The sequence below is a fragment of the Trichoplusia ni genome, assembly GCF_003590095.1.
Source record: "Trichoplusia ni isolate ovarian cell line Hi5 chromosome 15 unlocalized genomic scaffold, tn1 tig00000278_group14, whole genome shotgun sequence".
NCBI lineage: Eukaryota > Metazoa > Arthropoda > Insecta > Lepidoptera > Noctuidae > Trichoplusia > Trichoplusia ni.
The window spans coordinates 19,876-44,669 of record NW_020799733.1 but is presented as its reverse complement, the minus strand read 5'-3'; the positions used below and the strand labels follow the sequence as shown (position 1 = coordinate 44,669).

Sequence of the window (24,794 nt, the reverse complement as noted above, 5' to 3'; positions counted from 1 at the left end):
TTTCTCAGGAGCAAGAAATGAAGTTCCTGTTTATTTCCTCAACTTGTAATATTTCAAATTATGCCCTTATTTTTCGGTTACGACATCATCAAATGACTTTTCCGCTTTGGGTTGAGTGGAAGAGAGTATCAGTGTGCTTTTTTCTTTGTCCTTCGTGTAATGGGGCAGTAACCCTTTGGGACAATCCCGCTGCCTCGAAAGGCAGAAAGGATTATGCCCTTTAAGTTGTTAAAAGGTTTTAGTTATTTGATCATTTTATTTTTTTCTTCACCTTTTTTTCGATCACCGTGTAAAGATCTAAAATCTTCGATCCACGTCGAGGCACGAGCGCCCTACATGAGAGTATGTCGGATCCGAAGCGACTGAAAACACCCCCGTCCCGTCCTTGCCAAGGTCGGCGCGCCCTTGGCGAAATTACGAGAAAAACCATACCGAACAGACCAAACTGGCAATATTAATCAGTTACATATATACTAATTAATATTATGGTGGTTACAGGAATGCAGAATAAAGGAGCAGTATTTTTTAAACATTTATTAATTTATCTTGAAAATAAAAAAGAGGCAACTCAATTGAGTCCAGTGTTACCATCAAACAAAAGTTCAATCATAGACATTTAATACAACCAGTCGACCTATTTGTTACTTAAGTTGAAACCATTAAAAAAAAGAACAAACGGCGAAGTTCCAAGGCGAGGCGGCTGCGGCCTCAATCGAACGTCGAGTTCGCTTCCGGAGGAGTCCACTTCCCCTCGTACCCCCCCTTCCTCACCCCTCACTCCTCCACTGCTTCCGACTAACTTGTACAACATAAGCCGTAGAACGACTATGTGCAAGTTGCAATGCAAGGTTTTATTGTTATGTATTTCAATGTGACGGCTTATTTCACTTTAAACTAGGTACTAGACGCTAGCGATAGCTACCAACTTCAATAACTTATATGAATCCCAATTTTAAAAGTTGAAGAACTTTTACTTGCTAAAACCCACCCATGTTCCTTCCTTTGCGTACTTGGGCCGCGGTGACCTTTACGGACAATTCCGGTGGCCCGGCAAGCATCGGCCCTAATGGTCTCTACAGAGCTGGCTAACATCTCTTTAAGGCGTGCGTGAAAAAGAAACGCGCCGTCCAGCATGGGCTTGGTCTTGATCGGGTGGTGAGTATCATTCACCGTCCGCGGGCCCAATATTGTGAACCCTGTCCTGCATAGCAAGAAAGGGAGGAGAGACACGTGTAGTATATGTGAATGTAGGCGACAGCTCTTCACTTTACACAGACCTACGTAAGACTTATTCATAAACACACTTCACATATCATCTTGCCACTTAAAACCGTCAAGTATACGTAAGTGATACTAATTAAACATAGCTCCACTTTGACTAGAAATCCAGTCATAATAGCGCGTAGTCACCCCGTTAGTCTCAGGATTAACTTAATTACCTCTCTCTAGCTATCTTCCTAGCCTGGATTCATTTTATGCTACAAGGATACTAGATTCATTTTATAGAATAATAAAATGAAGTCTATGCTAAAATATAATAGCGTCGTCAGATAGAATGTAAGGAAATAATATTGTTACTCTTTTGTGTTGTATTACAAGCCCTAAAAATAAAGAACTAATCTTCATAGAGATTTTAGTTGCATGCCTTAATTACAGAACTTTTTGCAAGTCATTTATAAAAGCTGCAGGAAAAAACCTACTTAGAGTTTTAAATGAAAAGAAGCACGTGTTTCATAAATCCTGACCTATAAAGAATTTAATCAAAACTTACGCAAAAAGTACCAAGAAAGACAATATCCTTTCCTTGGGCGTTTTAAAACTTTCCTAATATCATTTACGTTGTTAAACATAATGATTTAAATTTGCAATTACTTTTGCTTACGCGAGACGCCTTCGACAAAATGTTTTCAGCACTATCAAATTACTTGCTCATAACAAGGAAACTTCGCAAAATAAAGGGTTTAACGAAAAACAACTTTATTAATTAGGATATGATAATTTCTTTAGTTTTTATGGCCTTGAATTTGAGACTCAAAGAGAAAATTATTATCTACTTTTTTAAATTTTATCACCTAAACATGAGTTGTATATGGTAAAATTGATCGCAGTAACTGCAAAAATAATTTGAACTGGGGAACAATTTTAAACAGCATAAACTAAGTTCTTAAGACTTGCCTTTACCGAATTGTACAGCACTTGACGATTTCTTGTTTCGTTTTTCCAGAGAAGGGCATGTACCTGGGGTCGCCCTGCGAGTTCACGTGCAACTCCAAGCTCATGCACGTGTACTGCGACCCGACGACCGCCTCCTGCCAGTGCGACCCCAAGCATCCAGTCGCAGTTGGCGTTGCCCAGGGATGCGCTAAAGGTAGCAACCATTTATAGAGATTTAAAGAACTGATGAATACTTTTTCATAAACCGATATTTGCTAAATCAAAGAAAGATTTATTTTATATATTTGCTCTTCAGGACATACTAAAGTGCAGTCTCTGATCTGCAAGATCTCTCGCACACCGGTGCTAAAGATAAAATCAGACTTAAAAGGATGTTAGCAGTAGTACCAAATATAATAATAATATCAGTTCCCACTTTATCAAAGTTAAAAGGCCAATTTAATATAATCGTCGTTGTATTGATACACCACGATCTAAATAAATTCTTCAAATATAAAACTCACAGGACCGAGTCCTTACAACTGACAAGGGTTACACCAAATGTATTATGTAATCATTGAAGCTGACTCAATCTAAACGAAGGGTAGAGCCCCTGCGGCTGTCTGCACGAGGACGACAATCCAAAGTAATTTAAAATAAGCGTTCTTTTAACCAATGAAACTCTTACTTTATACTGGGATGTAAAGTAAGAGTAAGTTTTATTTTATTAACTTTGCTTTATTGTGCAAATGCTAATCAACTTTTATATCCATAAGTAAGCTCCACAAACAAGTTCATTTTTAAAGTCGTCAATTTAATCTTCCAACCCCACAATCACTTCGGTTATCCACATCAAATATTGACCGCAGTCCTAAATTATAGCATTAAACATAGCGGCACAAGGTCACGTCACGTGGCTTGCCGGCGAAGCCTTAAAAATTATACAAGACTCGAACAAATTGTTCAATAGCTTTTATTATTTTGTTCGCCTCGAGTGGAGACCTCCCAAGGCCTCCTTTTATCCCTTTTCAGACCAAGTTGCGTTGTTCGAAACTTTGCCGAACAAGAGACAGACTTAGTTACACAAGTATATGATGTTTTGTTGGATACCGCTACACAATACTGAGTCGTATCAAAATATTGCTCCTTTGTTTTGCTTTGGGATAGTTCTAGGTTTTCTGTCAGAATGTGGAACGTGTATGGAAGTTTGTTGCCTTAAGAATTTTACTTATCTTCTATCTCATAAATCATGACTAGCACAAGAATTTGTGGAACCTTTGTAGGCGAAGCTATTGTTACATTTACATGTTGCCTTGTCTTTACTGCATAAATAACGTAGCAACTTTTAACATGAGATGAAAATTAACCAAACTTGGAAACATGAAGAAGATTCTTTGACTAATCCTTACTAATATTACAAATGCGAAAGTAACTCTGTCTGTCTGTTACGCTTTCACGTCTAAATCACTAAACTGATTTTAATGAAATTGGTACAGACACAGAGTTGACCTTGAGAAAGAACATAGGATAGTTTTTATCCCGGACTCTTGGAAACGCGATATAACCGACCTCGACGCGGGCGAAGCCGCGGCCGAAAAGCTAGTATGATTAATAAAAAGTAATAATTAAAAAAAATACTTTAACATTACAGCAAAGAAACTCGGGGAGCAGTGTTTCTACCGTGAAACGTGCAGGGCGTTTGATGCTCATGCGTCGTGCGTGCAAGTCAACCACAACGCGTACTGCCAGTGCGACGCCGGCTACCACCAGACCAGCCACACCCGCCCCACATCCAGAATCTTCTGCACGGAAGGTATGATGCAATCTGACGAACGACTATTGGCTACACGAATACCACCCACGCCAAACTTGATGAGCACGCGTAGGACTAGTATTTGTGTGATCCTCGAATGCTTCTCCAGAGTCTGCGTGTCTTTACGCATTTGACGTGAATATTTGTGCCTCCCCCACGACACTAGGTCTAAATTACTTACCTTGCTTTTAATAAGTTCAAAGTAAAGGATAACAGAACTCTCTTGCTCTACAATCATTGAGGAATACTTCTATGTAAATGAGGCTTACAACTACTCTCTGCTGTCTGAGCACTCGTATAGCCCAAACATAAAACGATGCTTTTTACGGATATCTTCCAGACTGCTGACCCTTATATTATGCTTAAAAGTATTGCCTTTATTTTCCAGTTTCGAAAATTATTATTTCCGCCTTGCTTCCAGACCTGGTGTTGCTGACGGCCGACATGCCGACGCTGCTGGGCGTGGCGTCGGGTATCTTTGTGCTCGCCGGCCTGCTGTGCATGGTGCTGCATCTGTACACCAAGGCCCGCTACCACCCCACGCACCTGGCAGACGCGAGGCTTACGCCGCCCTGTCTGTACTCACTGAACGACACAGGTTAGATAAGGAATGCAGTGCTACTAATATGGCTATGTTTTACTATTACTTGAGCTAAAGGAATGTAAGAACTAATCGTTACAAGCGCTACTCATATGCTACCCATTTCGATGGGTTTGCTAGACAATTAATCTTCATTATAAGAACTTATGATAGCATAACCTAATGATATGGGGCCTAAATTGTTACCAAATTGTGACCGAAGTGCATCTAAGGAGGTAAGGTAACTGTTTGTGAAAGTTGAATGTCGTTTGCCCTCACACTTATGCTCTTTACCAATGCTATTGTCTAACATCACATTTTGCACCAATCAGCCTTGTACAATTTTGTGTCCTTTACCTCTGTGTGTGAGCACGGGCGCTGCTAGTGTGTGGCTGGGCGCAGGTGGCACGCTGAGCGCGACCCGCGCGTCGTCCCGCGCGTCGTCGCGCAGCGGCTGCACGTCGGGCACGCTGGAGCTGGACAGCTCGGGCGGCGGGTCGCGGCGCGCGTCGCGGCGCGGCGGCGTGGCGGTGTCGGCGTCGCGCGCAGGTGCGGCGCGCACCGCGGCCATCTTGCTAATCTCGCGCCACCTCAAGGCCGTAAGGCGGGACGGCGGCGCGCACCCGCCTAAGTGCGCCGCCAAAGGTGATCTGGATAATGTATGCGGCGCGGTCCCATCATCTGCACGTCTGAGTGTCCGGCCGGCGGCGGCCGCCGCGCCCGCCTCGAATGCGACGCCCGCTTCGTTTAGCCGAAACCTGATCAGTTGGTCAAACTGAAAGCATGATTGGGAATCAACTTATAGATAGAGATACAATATCCTACAGATATCACTTAGGTGTAACTTCCAAACGAAGTTCTAGCAAGTCAGAAATGCGGCCCTATTTAAATATTGAGACAATACTTAATCTACAGCGGCGAAAGACATTTGGAACTTCTAGTTATTCACCAATTGTCTTTTTTTCAAATCCTAAAAATCTCCAAGGACTTGTATTTCAGAACAAAGTACAGTGGATTGCCTGTTTTCCTCCATTTTCTCGTTCTCTATCTAGATGTTCTATCAAAATTCCGTATTGATAACGCAAACGAAGTAGGCTGAGCATTCGGGAGGGGTCGCGGGACGCATGACAGGTCGCCGACAGCCGTGTCCGTTAGATGTTGCGTCTCGGTGTTAGCGACCAGGACTGACTCCAGTCTGCGACTGATCCACCACAAAACACCGAATATGCTGAACTTCTCTTAAAACTTCTTCTTTCAACTTCACTTTGTACAATCAATCTTCGTAGAAGTTGGAGTCCTAATAATCCCTTCTTTCTGTCTTTTTCTTTGGGACACTATTTCATATGAAGAAAATGGAAATGTTTGCAAATTCACTACTGTCACTTACAAATAGCAGAAAACACGACAAGGTATGTATAACAATGGCAAAATGTGTTGTGTACGTACCATAAATATTAATTGTTAAATGTAATTGTGTTTATTATTGTAATAGCTACACGTGTTTCCTGTTTCGTACGTATTTTTCTAATTATACTCGGCTATTGAATTGCTTCACATTTTATGTCTACCAGCTCTGAGAACGATATTCTTTCCAAAATGTCCTTTCCACAACTTTGCATTTTGGTCTTTCACCCATATATTTTAAGACTGATCTCTCTTTACAATATTTCCCTTTACCAGTTTACCTCATGACCGGAACTTGGTTCTTGTTTCCTGATTGTAACGACCTCCTTCTCAGCATATTTGATGTTTATTATTTGTGACGTAAGTACAGCTTGATGTGTGAGGCTTTACTCGTGGTTGGCTGGGCTTGATGGAAAACTTGGCGCGACAGTCGCAGGATGAAGTGTTTTGGAGGCGCGAGCAAGATGGCCATGGTCCTTTCTGTCTATCTCTTTCCTACACGCCTTATTTGTATGTGCTAACGAAACTGAAGATACCAAAACATGGGTTCGAAGATGGCATTGTGTGCCAACACTTCAATGTATGTATTCAAATTTGCTTTAATCACTTCACAGTGCTGCATGTAAGTTAATCTTGACAAAGTTCATATTTTATTAAACACACATTCTGCTTCAGATCAGAATGTGATAGAGTTTTATCTTTAAACGAGCAGCACATTCAATTATTTTTCAATAATCTACTTAGCCAAAACATCAGCGTAACTCAAGACAACATGATCATGCAATACGCAAACAAGTCACACGCTTAAATTGCAAGTACTCAGAATGTCAAGGGTTCTGCGTTTGACATACATGAACTGTTCAAACTACGGAAGGTGGGCGATAGCTTCAGTTTCATGGGCCCGGCCCTCCTATATGGCGTCCATTTTCACATTCCTTGACGCTCATGGAACGAATCAGCGTAGCCCACAGTTCACTAATTTTGAGGTTTCTATTAGCGTTGAAGTTTGATGTAAATGACCTTGTATAGGAGGCAGCACTGCTTCTACGCTTCTGTCTGTTGACACCTCACTGGCTGTGCATGTAAACGTTTGCTTTCAGCCACCTTTATAATATATTAACGCCCAATATACAAGTACCTGAGATTTGACCCAGTTCTTATGATAAAAGATATTTCCAAAAAATACTTTCCGAAAAATGATTTTTTTTAAAGAAATTGTTTTCTTTTCCTCCTGTGAGTAAGTAGATATTATTTATCTGTTTATAAAATTGTGAATATGTAGGTTCAAAAAGTGAAACTGCCATAATTATGATTCCTACTTGTCATGTGGTAATGCATAAGCCGCTTCTACCATTTGTAGTTAGATTTCCCAACATATATGTATCTATGTACATAAGTATTTAGTCAGAATTTTATATTTCTCATAAAAGTAATTAGCATATTCATCATACTTTTTAACTTGAATATATTTATAAATACTTACTTGTCCACTGTTATGTCAGAAAATAAAAATAAACTTATTTAAAACTACGATCGAGAACACTTCGCGAAGTCTGTGCTTGTTACTTCAATGTTGTGAAGTTCACTGCTGAGCCGCTTCGCCTTATTTGTTAGTACCACCTTGTTGAATTTTAAGAAAATATCTGATTCAGGATTTTTCACATAAAGTTTTGTGCAATTAACAAGATCTCAACTTACTTCAGGCATAAGCTACCACACCTTCACAACGCCGTGCGATATAATGACAGTTCTACCAAGAAATGTTTATAGCTTCTCGCAGTACACCCAAAGACCAATAAACATACTAGTACGCACGCATCACCTGTCTTCTTATCATGTAAGAAGTCTAATTCTTGTTTCTTCCCTTTTCCAGGTTCGCGACGTCCAAGTCTAAGCTCAGTGCAGAGCAGTTCATCATCAATCAGGAGCTACAGCGCCAGGAGGTGGGAGAGAGAGAGGGACAGAAGGAACGGAGACAGATGAGTATGCGTCTCGCTCAGCTGCACGACAAGATGGCTGCCGGCCGGGAAATGCCGAAGCATGCACCGACGCCATCGCCGCGCTCGCCGAACAACTCCACAGATGGACTGCTACCGTCTGTATGTGAAATTAGAGAAGTATGATCATTCCTCTTGTCCTTAGTAGTGGAGACGATGGAGAAAGGTTGGAGAATAATGACTAAATTCACAAAGACCCTCATAAGTTGATATTGACCCTTAATAACGCAATTTACATTCTGACAAGGTAAAACAAGACTTTTTTCAAACCGTCATAAGATGTTAAATAAACTTCGTGAATTTAGCCAATTATTCTAACTTCAAGTACAATACACTGCTCTCCCTTTTTAGGTAGTCCCTTGATTCACACAGTACAGTACAGCCTATTCATTGCCATATTAGGATTTGAATCGTAGCAGGCCTTCCATGTTTTGTATTTGACCTACATTGTTGAGACCTTTATAACCTTAATTGTATGTAGGAACTTGATGTTACCTTCCTTGTGATATAGTTCCTTAATTAGTAAACATACGTAAGAAACAGCTATCATACTTTCTGACTTGAATGATCTATAGACTGAAAAAAACAATCAAAATTATAACCTGAAGCTCTAAGTGGCTCACAAACAGGGGCCACACAGCCTAAGACGTCCGCTTGCGCTTGCTTGCGGTTTTAAAATGTCCTTCCTATGAAAAAGAACTGACGACAAACTCCATAAATTACCTACTGTTTTTAACATCATAAAAAGATAATAAAATAAAAATACACTATTTAGAGCCCCTATTAAAATAAGTAAGTTAGTACTTATAATGTCTTTTACAGTACTTATTAATAACGACTCGAACAATATTATAGGCACACTTACGCGCACAATTTATAATTTCTAACAAGGGACAGTTTCTGGTCCCTAGCCAACACACATGCAAGTGACTTTTCAATATAATAACATAAATATTTTCAAAATCTCTCCATTCCAGCTGATTACAAACCCGGAACAACAGTTGCAAGGCGTGGACGGGCCGTGCTCCAGCTCCTCGCTTTACTGACACCAGGCTCACTCCAAAACGACCAGGAGGTCCCTGGACTCCCTGTCGTCCGAGGGGTCCCCGGCCATCGCCTGGATGTAGCCCTCGCGGAGTGACTGAACTGTAGCTAGAAACGTGTAGTGTACGACCATCGAAGTTAATCGTATGTAAATAAAGACGTTTCGAGCGTTCAAGAACTAATTATGTATCTTATGACCCCCATGAGAAACCGTCGGCATATTCACAAGCCTGATGATCCCAGTTGTTGATATTGTAAGTAACGCTTATTGCTTATGTCTAGAACACCGGAGCTTCAGGTCCCCTAGTATGTCATCTGTGTTTTGATCAAATTATGAATTGCAACTATAATAAATACGAATGAGTGTGAAAGTGAAGTATTTTTGGTGTGAGTGCGGTACTCGTGAACTAGCGTTGGGTGCTACGGTGAAAGTTTATAATTTATATAGTGAAAAAACCTAGAATAATAGTTATTATAGTTTTACATGAGCTCAGCGAATGTAGAACTCCGATATTGTCAGTCATTAGTATAAATCAGCTAGTAATAGATTAATATCTTTACGATATAATTTGTAATATTCTAGGATATATTTATGACCGCTGCGCTAGAACTTAAACAATTTGTAAGAATGATGGTGTGATGTTTTCATGTCTAAAAAATACTAAAATTGATCGAGATAATTGGTTGTTTTCAGTATCTAAATATAACACTTGAAATTGTCTAAAAGAGGCCTTGATTTCCTCTTAATGCGGAAATTGTTTGAAATAGATACACAAACAGTGACATACGTCGGGACTTCGAGGAGTCCGGGAATAAAGTATATTATGACTAGATAACAATATAGCGTTGTAAAGATATTAAATTAATTAATAAAATTGTTGTAAGCGCTGTTCATATAATTTATTATAATTGTTTCCATGTGGACTAGAGAATTCTACGCAATAAGTTGATGTTCAAGTGAAATATTATATTAATTTGCTAAATACAAGAGAAACTTATAACCACGACTGTACTCCCGAAGCAGCTAGGAGCAGTATACTATGTTTAAATGTATTGGCAGCATTATTAGTGTATCGTTTTACAGTAAAATACTGACTTTGTAACGGCCATAATATTTTTATACTTATTTATATTTTTATTACTAATGTACCTGATTGTTGGTTTGATTTATAAGAGATCACATTTTGTTTTATTTATTGAAATATTAGCATGAATTAGGCTTACTAAATGTTGCGGCAGAGTGGCCAGTGCAGGTACCATAAGTCGTCAGTTGATATGATGCAAATTAAATGGTAAAGCAGTGTTAGTTATTGGATAGTTAAAAGGTACCTGCGCCGTCGACTTTGTTCAATATGAACATTTAAGGTAAATATATTTAGATATGGAGTGGTTGCGATGTGGCTCCGGCCAGGCCTTATAGTTCAGGAAACTGGATATCGGAAGTGTGTGCTGATTGATGACGCATAGTTACAAAACGTTTTGTACTCGTAATGTAAATAAATAGTTCGAAAAATAGTTAATTTGGTGTTCGCTTGCTGGATAGGTGAACTGCGCTGTCTGTATCTACATAAAACATATTTAAATGAAAGCGATGATTTATAAAAAATGGTCACTGTCAACTAACCGAAGTAAATTGATGAAGAGCCCTCTTATCATGATTTAAAAATTGAACTATCGGCTCGGGCACAGACGATTTGGGATGTTTACATCTTCTGTCATAAAATTGGTATTTAGGTATCTTATTTGTAACAGATTATTTCCCTGAATCGGGAAACAAGACTTTTACTAATATTCTGGTAATATTTTTAACCAACTTATTTGGAATAGTCTGGTCTAAACAAGAAATATCTAGGCACTTATTCTATGGCGCACTGTTCTTAACGCGACTATTTCCCTCTTCTGCACTTGTAATACAGTTTATAATCATTAATCTCTTAAATTATACCTACATTTTTACATGGCTATAGATTTGCAGAAATTCTTCTGACTTATTTTTGACTCTACTTAAATACCCGTAAAAGGGTCTGGAAGTATGATTCATAAATTAAGACCATAGCTTTCCAAAGAAGCATATTTGCTGGTTGATGGATCATTAACTCTACTCTACTGTTATCTCTAATTCTTCTCCTTTGCTTTTAATCTTCTCCAAATCTTGATCTTCTCAATCGGTTGACCGGTTTTCTTCCCAAATACACCATTCATTGGTACCCAGTTGTTCTATTTCGCCCTTTCACTCAGCCACTTATTCGTGGAAGCAGACAGTGCAAGTTAACCTCGATTAATTCGATCAAATTATGTAATCGTGATAATAAATTGTAGTTATTATGAGGAATATCCCGTTGTTTTGTAATAGCACAAACTGAACGCGTTTAAAACAAAATAATATGGATTTGACGTCGGATACGTTGTGTTTTCGCTGTTTGCATTGCCAAAATAAAATGTCAACTGAAATGTTTGTGTGTTTTATTAATGACCTATGAAAATAATTTATAAATTCTAACGTAGCAGACGCTGTTCGTGTCGCTGTGTTTGAGGTCAAACCGATTTATCGTGAGAAACTGACAATGGTTAAACGTTAAATATTGCGGACTAAAGTACTTAATTTTAGCCATACTGACAATAACGTATTTAGGAGGATTAAATTCGTTAACGGGTACAGTCACCAACAGATATCGGTTAACGAAATTATTTAAATCTATTTTCATTATAGGTACTATGTGTTCCTTGCATAAAGAATTGCAACGCTTTGCCATGCCTACCCACAACAAAACGTGGATGACATATCACATAGACCTACGTCAGTGGAGCAAACCAAGGATAATTTTCCGACCCTACCAAAAAGGCACTTGTATTTCTCAGTAACATGTTACGTGACCTATTGGTGATTAGCACATTTTGGCTGTACCTTTGGCGTGCGGCTCTTTTCTGTCTCATAGCACTTATTAAGCTTGATATCTACTATACCTGTAGGTACTGTGAATGTTTTAGGACGATAATGAGAGCAATCACAACATAAGGAAGGTGTATTCATTATACCTAAACATTGTCATCTCAATAGAGATAATCATTTAAGATTTATACTTATTTCGTTTAGCATATTATTATACATATTCACACAGTTATTTAATTAGATCTGTTTATGAGATTAGCAGTGTTGGGTTCCATGCAAGGTTTCCGCGACTGCGGGCTCTGCGTTCTCTAGTTCTCTCTAGTTCCAACTAACACTATAATAATATGTCGAAGGCCGTGCCCTTGAGGGCTTAAGTCCTTAGACATTGGCACGAATCCAATATCCGCACTATAGTTCTCTAGTAAGGTCGCTGTATTTCTAGTTAGCTTATGTAACTTACATGCGGGTCATATGACTCCGAAGTGTATAGTGACATGTGTATAGTGGCAAAGGTATTATTAAGGAAGCGACAGTAAATTAACGCTATTCTTGAAAAGGTTGTCATGTCATCTATATTTATAGTTTCTTATAGTCAACAGCTGGTTAAACAAAACCTACTTGCATATTACACACCGATTTAGGTAGGTACCTAAAGTCTTATCAATTCATGTTGTTACTTTTTCACAAGTTCGACCATTCACGTGTGGTATGAAGTTGACAGTGCATTACTGTCTCCCTATATGACCTAAATACTTATTATCCACTGTGAACACTTGAACGGGATGCTGACTTCCGTAGTGATAGATTTACGACGCGCTAGTGACTGGCAGATGGAGACAGTAACAGAAAATTATTTTGTTGCAGGCGGAAAGATATGTACCAAGTTTCTTTTTACACAAAGTAAGAACGCGTAATGTAGGTAGCCCGATAGTCTACAAGATACATGCAATTTTGTTTAGCTAGTCAAATGGAAGTATCTATAGTTGAGGTGTGACCTCCACGTGGAACCGATTTACGATACGTAAAGCGCCAACAAACTCATATATGAGTTCAACATAGTTTGAAAGCTTGATAAAAGTATTTTTATACGCCGCTGGCGCTCATACTTCTCAAACCCGCTTAAAATAACATCATCCAGTTGTTTTCTCTGATATTAGTTATTATTATACTGGAATTTAATATTCCAGAATATTTAAGACGTCTCTTAAGTTTATTTTATATCTGATGTTATCTTGTTTAGAGGCTTTGCCAAAAGATTAGCCGCACCACACCTCGTCGTATCGCTAGTGGAATTGGTTACAATACAAACGGGCAGGTGGGAAGTTATTGATCTTTCCAACATGGAGTGTAGACATCGATTTATAAAAAAAAAACATCAGTAAAGTGTATAAATAAGGTTTCTAAGATTAAGATTACAAGTCCATAATAGATAGACCGTAAACTTACCTTGCTGCAGTATCAGTTTCAATAATTAATTATGTCATTGATAGTAGGTAAACTACTGAGTACCTATACGAGACACTATATTATCAGTCGCTATAGTACTCAATTGAATTAAAAGCCACGTAATCCATAACGCTAAATTCAACTTCGCTTCGATATATCGATTTTGATGTTAAGAAATGAAATGATATCATTTATTCCGTTAAATAGGATATATTATTATCATCACATTTTATTTTAGAACGCTGCCGCGATGGATGGAGTCGACATTTCCAGACTCAGGCTGGTACTGCTATTTTATGTCAATTTTCATTCATTCATTGGCAATGGCCAATGAATGAATGAAAATTGACATAAAATGACACTTCGTTGTCTAATATTTTTTCTTCACAATAATTGTACATTCAGTTACTAATGGTACCAATATACACTCAGTCAATACAATGAGAATAGGAATAATTTTAATTTAATCCATGCCATTCATTCATCGGCCATTGCAAATAGCAGAATCGTGGCCCAGGGGTCGTGGTCTCTTTGTTAATTCCAGACATTTTTACAATGTGCGCGTAACTGTATGGACTAATTTAAATAATCGATTCTTTTCAATGCAACTTTTAAACTTCTCTTTTGAAGAAAGTACCCAATCGATCTAAGCAAAGTGCCAGCAAGCTTGCTGGTCAATTTTCGTTTAGAGATACAGAAGAAGGTCTATGTAGCTTTACGTTCAGGTACGATAGGTAGGTACGAAACCTCTTATCGTATCACACACGCCTATCAGCGCACGAAGTTACGTCACGTGCGCGAGACGTACCTTCGATAGACGAGCATTTAGTAAGCAGAAAACCTTAAAACGTACAATAAAAAAAACTCATCTGAAGGACCTTACTTTCAGGTTTATTTTGATTGCGACCGTGATAAATAATTATAGGTATCTAATACACCAAATAACAAATCAGCTTCGAATGTTCGAAAAATAAAATGCGTCATTAAGTTTTAATCATTTATTGGGAGGACACTGTTACTGTAGTTGAATACTGCAATATCAGTAAAAGCTTGAATGTAGGTAAGTTGGAATGTTTAGTCGACCTCCTCGATGGTGGGTCCGGCACCGCCACCAGGGGCCGCGCCGCCAGCGCCAGGGGCGCCGCCGGGGAAACCGGGCATACCGCCAGGCATGCCACCGGGCATACCGCCGGCTCCCTGGTACATCTTGGTGATGATGGGGTTGCAGATGCCTTCGAGCTCCTTCTGCTTGTGCTCATACTCTTCCTTGTCGGCCAATTGGTTGGAATCTAACCACTTGATAGTGTCGTTGCACTTGTCAAGGATGGTTTGCTTGTCGGAGTCTGAGATCTTGTCCTTCAGCTTCTCGTCTTCCATTGTGGATTTCATGTTGAAGCAGTAAGATTCCAAGGCATTCTTAGACTGAATGGTCTCCTTTTGCTTCTCATCCTCAGTCCTGTACTTCTCAGCTTCGTTGACCATACGCTCAATCTCTTCCTTGGATAATCGGCCCTTGTCGTTGGTAATTGTGATCTTGTTCTCCTTGTTAGTTGTCTTCTCAATGGCTGATACGTTGAGAATTCCGTTGGCGTCGATGTCGAAGGTGACCTCAATTTGAGGTACGCCACGGGGCGCGGGTGGGATGCCGGTAAGCTCGAACTTGCCCAGCAAGTTGTTGTCCTTAGTCATGGCACGTTCACCTTCGAACACCTGGATGAGTACTCCGGGCTGGTTGTCGGAGTAAGTGGTGAAGGTCTGAGTTTGCTTGGTGGGGATGGTGGTGTTGCGCTTGATTAGAGTGGTCATGACACCGCCAGCGGTCTCAATACCGAGTGATAGCGGAGTGACATCAAGCAGTAGCAGATCCTGAACTTCCTCAGACTTGTCACCGTGCAAGATGGCGGCCTGGACGGCAGCACCGTAAGCTACGGCCTCGTCGGGGTTGATGGACTTGTTAAGCTCCTTTCCGTTAAAGAAGTCTTGAAGGAGCTTCTGCACCTTGGGAATACGAGTAGAACCACCTACGAGTACGATGTCGTGAATTTGGGACTTGTCCATTTTAGCGTCACGCAGGGACTTCTCTACAGGCTCCATTGTAGATCTGAACAAGTCAGCGTTCAGCTCCTCAAAACGAGCCCTGGTGATGGAGGTGTAGAAATCAATACCCTCGAAGAGAGAATCAATTTCAATACTGGCCTGGGTGGACGAGGAGAGAGTTCTCTTCGCCCTTTCACAGGCAGTGCGAAGTCGTCGCAGGGCCCTCTTGTTGGTGGCGAGGTCCTTCTTGTATTTCCTCTTGAATTCTTGGACAAAGTGGTTCACCATACGGTTGTCGAAGTCCTCTCCTCCCAAGTGCGTGTCTCCGGCGGTGGACTTTACTTCGAAGATACCATCTTCGATCGTCAAAATGGACACATCGAAGGTACCGCCGCCGAGATCGAAAATCAGAACATTACGTTCTCCACTCCCCTTCTTATCAAGGCCGTAAGCAATCGCAGCAGCAGTCGGTTCGTTGATGATACGGAGAACGTTCAAACCAGAGATGGTACCTGCATCTTTTGTGGCTTGTCTCTGTGAGTCATTGAAGTACGCTGGAACCGTAATTACTGCATTCTGCACCGTTTTACCGAGATAGGCCTCGGCCGTTTCCTTCATCTTTGTGAGTACCATTGAGCTAACTTCTTCAGGGAAGAATGTTTTATCTTCACCCTTGTATGCAACCTTGATCTTAGGTTTGCCACCGTCACTGACTACCTCAAACGGCCAGTGCTTCATGTCGGCTTGTACGGTGGCATCTTCGAATTTGCGGCCAATAAGTCGTTTGGCATCTGTAACAAGAAATAATTCCTGTTAAGCCACTGCATTTTTGTAAATAATCACTCAAGTGTAAGATATTTTCTCAGATTATTTTTATCATTCAATATGTTCAGAGACTCTAGTCTAGTATATTGGGTATCATCATGATAAAGCAACAATAAATATAAAATGCTTCTCGATCACAATAAAAAACAACTAACACTAAATATATTGCAACTGTTTGGACCTCAGTACATCTGGCACCCTTTTAAAAGTTCTGTGTTAAATTGAATCCGAAATTTTAATATAGCCATGAGATTTGTGTGAATATACATTAAAAGGATTCAAAATTAATTAGTAAAGTTTAATTATTATGAAATCCAGCAACTTATCAAGAACTACCTGGTTCATATAACTTGCGGAGTAAGGGACAACAAAGTGTGATAACCTGTAAGCAGTTATTGATCGCATGACCTATTTTAAATTGATAGGACGTAGGCACTAGGTAGCAACCGTACCGGTTCAAACATTTACTTAGTCACTCACGACTCACGTGTTAGTCAATGATTTTGCTTTTTGTACTCGTTACACCACGCTTAACAACCGCGTTTTAGCGTAATGTTGCTGATTTATTTAGAACTGTAACTACTGAATGCTATATTTGTTGTGCAAGTAGGTACTCGATACAAAACTTACCGAAGATTGTGTTGTTGGGGTTCATCGCCACCTGGTTTTTGGCGGCATCTCCGATGAGACGCTCGGTGTCGGTGAACGCGACATATGAGGGCGTGGTCCTGTTGCCCTGGTCGTTGGCGATGATCTCCACCTTACCGTGCTGGAATACTCCCACGCACGAGTAAGTGGTTCCCAAATCAATACCTACAGCGGGTGCTTTAGTTGCAGCCATCTGAAACAATGGTAAGGTTTATGATTAAGACTAGTTAAAGAATAATTTCTAGTGATCTAGTCCCTATACTATCATAATAATCACTGGACTTCAAACTCAAGAGGTTAGATCCGCCATTTTGACGGAGGACGAATACTTAAATACCGGATGTTATATTCCCACGTGGTGACGCAACGCCAGTTTTAAATAACTTAACCTTTCGTGTGATTGACCCACGCTCGTAATAATTACCGTCGTATGCACGGCCGAAATGAAATGGCGCGAGGAAGCGGCGAGCGTTCCTTTGTATGTGTGTGTAAGCATTTTAAATTTCGCGCCATAACATAGACCGGTGATACAGGATGTTTATTTTTGATTGTTGAAAAATCTTTAATGCTGGATTAGAAATAAAAAACGTGTACAAAATTGTATCTTTTTATTTATTAAATTATTAACAAACATTAAAAGTTGTTCCTTATAATTAGTTACAAATAAAAAAAAATTAATTGGTTTATTTTAATCTAAAAAAATTTCCTTTCTTTTTTCTTTTTATTGTCTTTTTAAATCTTTTCGTTTCCATTCCTTCTGAATTTTTCAAGATCAATTATAATTTACGTCGCCTCCTTCTATTCAAAATCTGATCTTGCAAAATTTATAATTGAAGCAATGGAAACAAAAATACTTAAAAAGACAATAAAAATAAAGGAAAAATTTCTAGGAAAAGGATAATTTTCTAAATAATGACAATAACCATAGAATAAAAATGACCACTTTACGGAAAAAGGAAGGGTAATGAGTTTGACACCCTATGTATGTATGTATGTATCTGAATCGGTTGTTAGACCGTAGCTCAAAAAGTACTCATCAGATTTTGACAAATGAGGTGTCGATTGATTCGTCTTAACACCAGGAGTGTCATAGGCTAGTTTTTTCTATAAAAAATAGGCTACTTTAAAAAAAAAGCCGATGAGACAGAAAAAGTTGCACTAAATAAATTGATTTCTTCACAAATAACGTACTTGCATTAGTTTTGATTCAATGAGTATTGAAATACCATTTGGCATTACAAATATTACTTAAAATAAATAAAAAATAAAATAGCAAAGATTGAATAATTAGAAATTGTTCGACCTGCTAGCGCCATCTCTTGTGTGTTGACCGTATTATTTGGAAATGCTCTAGACACGGTATTTGTCCTGAACGTGAAGTTTGAGTAATTGTCACAAGCCACCAAAAAGAGAAAAATAAAAATAAAAGTTATAAAAACTAAAACCCGACTACGGAAAAAAGCATCTGAAAAGTATGAAACAAGAATATATTCCAGAATCAACGAAATACGGTAGTGAGCATCTCCAGGTTATGGCCGTAGTCGCATGCCATTGTAAGCACTTAAATAAGCACGCATAAATCATAACGGCATGCGAATACGGCCATAACCTGGAGATGCTCACTATACCGTATTTCGTTGATTCTGGAATATATTCTTGTTTCATACTTTTCAGATGCTTTTTTCCGTAGTCGGGTTTTTTTGTGGCACGATGTTAGTTATACCTACATTAGCGACAAAATTTTATAAATTTTCGAGAGTGTGGTATTCAATCCAACATTGACCGAGACAAAGGAACTTCTGACACTTCTGGCAAACGGTGTTAACTTCTTTCCGTATTTTTTTTAAGGAGCAACGAACGCAGCGGTTTCTTTTAATTTTGTTTCTTTTGCTCCCCGCTCGATCTTCTAAAGAATCTGCATAGATTGGAAAGTGATTATCACCATCTAAGCGGAGAAGAGCAGGAGGATTTATTAGCCGAGATAAGGTCAAATTTGGGTATTTCTGAGCCAGTTGCTCCGCCAATTTATATCTGAATTGCCTGTGGCTGAGGGGATTTGTGCTGTTCTCGCGATGTATGATAAAAATGTTCAAAATGCTAACATTTATTAGCCGTTTGAACACTTTCAAGTACCATTTCATCCCCCTTTTGCGTTCCATTAAGTACATGGACAGCATTTGATCTTTTAAATCTACACCGCCCATGTACTTATTGTAGTCGTGCACAACCACAGGCTTCAATATTTGTTGTCCTGCTCTTCTTCCAGGCAACATGTCCGCATTGTGGTAAGTCGACACTGTGGTTACTAATTTAACGTCTTTCCAGGATAAGACAGATACGTCACCACAGTGTCTACTTACCACTGCTGCTTTTTGAAGTTTCCTTTCGTTGAGAATTTGTATGTCCCTCGGTGTCCCCATTCTTCGCCTGTTCAGAGTTCCGATGACATCGGTCTTATTCAACTTTAAAAATCGTGTCAAAGTAACTGAATTATAAAAGTTATCCATTACAAGACAGTGACCTTTGTTGAGGAATCTTTGCATGAGCCTTAGCACCACTTTCGCACTTGCGCTCGTAAAGCCATACAAGGAGTCCTCCGCAGAGTCCCCTGTCTGTGGATATTTTTTTCCCGTGTAAACCTCAAATTTGAGCAAATAGCCTGTAACCGCCTCGCAAAGTTCATAAAATTTGATACCAAACCGTGCTGCTTTTGTACGGATACACTGAATCCAACTCAAGCGTCCTTTAAAAAGCAGCAACGATTCGTCAATGCTTATTTCTCTGCGAGGCGTGTACATGCTATTAAACTTTTTATTACAATGGTCAATGATGGGTTGTATCTTAGCAACTTTACGATCGGAACCATGAACACTGATAGTATTGTTATCGACAAAGTGCAGGAAACGCATGAGTAGCCAGTACCGTTTTATACTCATAAGTTTACGAAAACCTGGCATGGCCAGGGTACCCGTGCTCCAGTATTCACTCACACGTCCTGCGACCATCAGCGACATAAAAATCATCACCGCAAAGAGCTTGTACAGCTCATCAGTAGTGGTTTCTACCCAATCATTTAATCGAGAATGCGCCGAGATACCGTCCGGTAACTCGGATGCTTGCGCTATCGTTTGCCAGGCATACTCGTTGGTCTGTGCCACAATACTGTTCATTATATCGTGATCCCAAACATGAGTGAATAGCTTCAGAGGATCTGTTTCCTTAATATTGGGACCTCGCTCGCCTGCCTGGGAATAAACTTCCGGTTGACCTCTAAATGTACTATAATCGCTTGACCAATTGAAAGATTCAGACAGCCTCTCGTGTTCTTCGGGATCTTCCTCAACATCTTCGGCTGTCTCTTCCAGGATAGCTCGAAGCTCCTCCAGCGACATAGGTTCCTCCTCTTCCTCACTGCCCGAATCCACTCTTAGCTCCTCGCCTAATGGCCCACTGAGTATCTACAAGAGTAAATTGCCATTTATGATAATTCTTTTTGATAATGTGACAAATATAATCATATTCATTTATAATTAATCAGAGGGAGAATGCGTGCAAAACTCTAAAAATAAAAAGTAAAAAAAAATTGTTAAATATCTACCTCGGAATAAGACATATCAAGGTCATGAGGCCTTTGATTAGGCTGCCAATCATAATCGTCGTCATCGGGAAAATGTCTTCCGGTACCCTACAAAGATGAAAATTGAAAAAAATATTTACTTGTTAGAATTCCCTGATTAACAAAAATATTTGATACAAATATTTATTAGCAGCATACCACACTTTTTGAAGTGCTGGCTTCGGGAAGCCCGACGTCGTCAATAATTCGGTCTGGCTCCATTACCTACGGTTATTTAGGATAGATTAGTTTTTTATTTATTTATTTATTTCAATGATGACAGAATGAAAGAAATAAAAAAAAAAATCTGTACCAGTTAGTCAATTATGCCATTTAATAGTTTATTGGACGACGTAGATCTTGCCTAGTACCTTCTTGTGTCCACGTAGAGAAAATGAGTTAATTTGATTAAGAAATCAATTTTATTTTTGAAAATAAAAACATATTCTTCTTGGAATGATCTGATCAATGAATTTAAAAAAAGAATCAAATTAAAATTAAGAATTTATGAGCAACATTCGTCTGGGGGATAGTGATCATATACACTATAACCACATTTGCACCAGAAAAAATTTGATAGTAGAAGCCGACGAATTGTATTTCTACTCATGATGACACGGAAGTGCCTTATGGAGTTATTAACTTCCGTGTGGCAAATATGACAAATATTTTCCCGCAAGAAATGGGTTTCCTCCCATGGCCACATACACTCTCCTTTATAGCAAGAAATATAGTCGCGTTTATGCAAAAACCGGTCAAGATCCAGGACCACAACCATGATGAATTCCTAAAAAGAAGAGAAAACCACTAATGACTTATTGATACTTTCTGATATTTATTGCTTTCGCTTTTATAATATTATAAAGTTAAGATAGATACGCGAGAAAAACCGTGTGCAGAAAAATAGTTACGAAAACTTGGACGAAACCATATGAAACGCTAGTAGTTTTACGTGAGCGAAATCGATTAACAACACCAGTTATTTTTTTTTTTTTATATCATGAGCATGTATAGTATCGTTTATTAGTAAAAAATATTGAAATAGTAAAATAATATTGTTTTTTTTCATCTCGTTTCATTCCATTCCATCTCATTCCATTTATTTAATAACAAGTGTCAATAACGCCATAAAATGCGCAATTTATTTCATTGTCGCTATATACAGTTTACACTGCAATTATAATATATAGTTCAATATATCAATGGATTCAAACAAAACAACATACTGTACAAAAACATCAAGACTGACGTAACATGACGCCATTCGATTGCGTCATCTGCGTCACGTAAATGCAAGCCCTATTATAATAATAATAATAATAATAATCTTTATTTCAGAACAATGTCCATACATAATTACAAAATAATAAGATTTATAGTAAAATTTGTGCGCGTATAAATGCTTTCAGGATGTCTGAGTCCTGCTTTTCCGCAATAACCTGCAGGATGCTGTTGGTGCTGCTCCTGACCCTGCTCAGTAGTGATACGAGCCGCTTGCGTATTACCGCGTGGAAGCCGTCTACCCTGGCTTCCGCAAACATACCGGATTTTATGAGAATGTGTGCGTGCATTTTGCATGACCTTAGAAAATGTCAATTATTTTTCATATTCTGATAAAAAATGTACTAAAACCTTTATGCAATTCGAAAGTTAATGAAATTTCCTTTATAATGATATATAATAACGACATTTTTTTAAGATAGATGCAAATATAAATCGATAAGAAAATCAAAACATTGACAGAAAAAACATCGCGAGAGATTTGATCGTAGAAATATCACAAATCAAGTTAATAATACATTTATTTTCAATTGTTTTATGTTCTACATAATATAAACAAAAGCAAAATAGACAAGAATACTTACAGTTGTTTATTTTCGTGAGAATCACACAAAAGGAATTTCACCGGTCGCACGTGTCACCAGAATGCACTTGTTTTTACTTGTCGATCCCATTCCCATGACGAAATCCATTCAGTCTAATGGCCGCCCGTGACAGATTCATTCAGTACGTTTTCGTTGCAAAAAAAAATTTACCCAAAAGTCCAAAGAATAGAGAACAAAATCGCATTTAAAAAGTTTGTTAGTTTTGGACGTGGATCCACGCTTAGGCACACGAGGGTAAAGATTTTTCGAACGTGGATCCACGTCTAAAACACACGAAAGGTTAATAATCACATTAATCACCCAATACCATGTTCAGATTCCTAGACAAAATACGGCGAGGATAGTGATTGAACTATTTGCAACGGCGGCCATTATGTGGAAAATCGATACAGACCGGAACGTTCTCGAAAATGGTTAGTGGAAAATTAATGAACACTAAGGAAATCGTTAGTAAATTCCTAGATCGATAATTAATAGTTACTTATAATTCATCAGCACGGAAATTAACGGAATCTCAGGACCACGTGTTTTATAATTCTCAAAAGAACAAAGAAAGTATCGTTAATGTGACACAGTAAGCCCATGAAAATGCATTAATTTATCAATATACTTATTAGTCTAGAAAGTAAGTTCACTTAAATTAATATTCTTTGTACTGAAAGTGGAGATTAAATTAAATCAAACGCCGCCTACCCGATACTCCCAATAGGTAGGTAGGCTTAAAAGACAACTTAATTGCAAAATTAGGATAAATTTTCATCAAAAACACTAAATTTAGAACATAATGTATGTAAGTACTCACTTTTAGATTTTTTTATAACTATCTCAGTCGTTGACTTAACTCTTAAAACTCAGCAATGGTGCGCGATTGTTGACGGCTTGTTTCCACCAAGGCACGAAACGAAATAATATGGCGTCGGAAATCTACTTCGGAATAGTAGGAAGGAGTATATATGCGCGGGGATGCGTCATACGGCGTCACTCGTATTTTCTGGAATATTCCTCGGTTCTAACCAATCACAAACACTCCCTCCTAGCGCGCTACTCTCTCATTGGTTGTTAGTTGACATCTGCAGCGTTTTTTTAACACTTTGCTTTATCGTAGTGATGTGCTTAATGGGTGTGGTTAAACGATATCGACATTTTAAAATAATGAAAAAAAGAAATCGCAGTTAAATGATCAGCGCACAATAAGACAAACTCATTGGTTTAAGTTCAAGGGTACAAGCTTTTAACTTTGTGCACTAGGAATTCTTCAGATAGCTTGCAAAGCACATTTTTTTAATCTCACGGGCGTATTATATGGAAATCAAATTAAATATGTTTATTTGTTCAAAATAGGGTACAATAGATGAAAGAGTTGCACGCTTTGCTGTAAAATCACAGAATGCACATTTGATGGCATTTTTTATGAACCAGTAAACAATAACATAACATTTTAGCCCTAATCTTATAATACTGTCTAAAAAGTAAAAAAAACAAAATGTCTTATTCTAACCCTACATCAATAAAACACGGCAATGTACGTAAAGAACACTAAATATGTTTAAAAATACTTTGTAACTTACTTCTACGAAATCAAACAGCAACTAACACACTCACAGATTTTAAAAATATAGAAGTCGTAGAGGAACATGAAAACAAAAACATCTACAATATTTCTTTTAAAGATATTTCTTATTTATTATTAATATGTTTGATTTAGGAATTAACTCACAGAGTAAAATCAATCTTGCACTATCCCTTAAACAAGTAAAGAAAGATCTAAAGGATAAGTCTACAATATTCCTACGTTTTTATACACTCACTTTTTTCGGTAAAAAACTGAAATTTGTTAGTGTTCTATTTGTAATTGAACAGGTGAATATTTTGTTTCACGGTCGGGTACTGTTACCACATGAATCAATCTATGGTATCATCAAAGTATCCTATTTTAAAATATTATAATATTATGTTAGCATGAATTGGATTTAGCGTACGCTTGCACGTGGTTTATACATTCATAGAGTTCACCATGTGCTTACTCTTGTTAGACTTTCCAACAATAAAAAAATCTTATTTGACACTGCAAAATTTCTAATAAGAACGTCGTATCAGTATTTTATCGCCACAACAAAATGTGCCCTTTCATTATATTTCTCGAGGTCGGTCAGTTTAACCAGACATCACTAAACTTTGAGGGCGGTTAATTCTGGGAGGTTATTGTTGTGTTACTAGCTTCAAATATAAAAAGTGAACATTAAATTAACCTTTGTGATATGGTGGAAATCGATGAAATAACTAAGTGAAAAATAACTTTCGATTTCGGATAAGCTGATTTCGATTGTTAACTGTCTAAAATTAAGACAACGTATTCACTATATGAATAACCGCTAAGAAACTGGGAAAAATATTCCTCGTATTAGTCAATTTTATTACGTGGCAAGGTATGAACGGAATCAATAGGTCAGTGAC

At 38.4% G+C, this 24,794-nt stretch overlaps 2 protein-coding genes and 1 pseudogene across 4 annotated transcripts; 1 reads left to right on the top strand and 2 right to left on the bottom strand.

Annotated features, from left to right (window-relative positions):
• Nucleotides 1-2,160: 2,160 nt before the first annotated feature.
• LOC113506427 lies at nucleotides 2,161-10,102 on the top strand (annotated as a pseudogene).
• Nucleotides 10,103-14,311: 4,209 nt separating this feature from the next.
• Nucleotides 14,312-23,264, bottom strand: LOC113506423 (heat shock 70 kDa protein cognate 4). The gene is made up of 3 exons (XM_026889275.1): nucleotides 23,143-23,264; nucleotides 16,821-17,031; nucleotides 14,312-16,156 (listed from the first exon to the last, which is right to left on the bottom strand). The coding sequence occupies exons 2-3, from the start codon at nucleotides 17,029-17,031 to the stop codon at nucleotides 14,403-14,405; spliced, it is 1,965 nt and encodes a 654-aa protein (XP_026745076.1). The 5' UTR covers nucleotides 23,143-23,264; the 3' UTR covers nucleotides 14,312-14,402.
• Nucleotides 18,517-23,132, bottom strand: LOC113506424 (piggyBac transposable element-derived protein 4-like). 3 transcript variants are annotated; one of them, XM_026889276.1, is made up of 5 exons: nucleotides 22,320-23,132; nucleotides 20,768-21,241; nucleotides 20,614-20,679; nucleotides 20,437-20,523; nucleotides 18,517-20,296 (listed from the first exon to the last, which is right to left on the bottom strand). In XM_026889276.1, exons 3-5 carry the CDS (start codon nucleotides 20,674-20,676, stop codon nucleotides 18,581-18,583), a joined length of 1,866 nt encoding a protein of 621 aa, XP_026745077.1. In that variant the 5' UTR covers nucleotides 20,677-20,679; nucleotides 20,768-21,241; nucleotides 22,320-23,132; the 3' UTR covers nucleotides 18,517-18,580. The 3 variants fall into 3 exon arrangements, with proteins under 3 accessions (XP_026745077.1, XP_026745078.1, XP_026745079.1); XM_026889277.1 differs by lacking the exon at nucleotides 20,768-21,241; XM_026889278.1 differs by lacking the exons at nucleotides 20,614-20,679; nucleotides 20,768-21,241.
• Nucleotides 23,265-24,794: the final 1,530 nt, after the last annotated feature.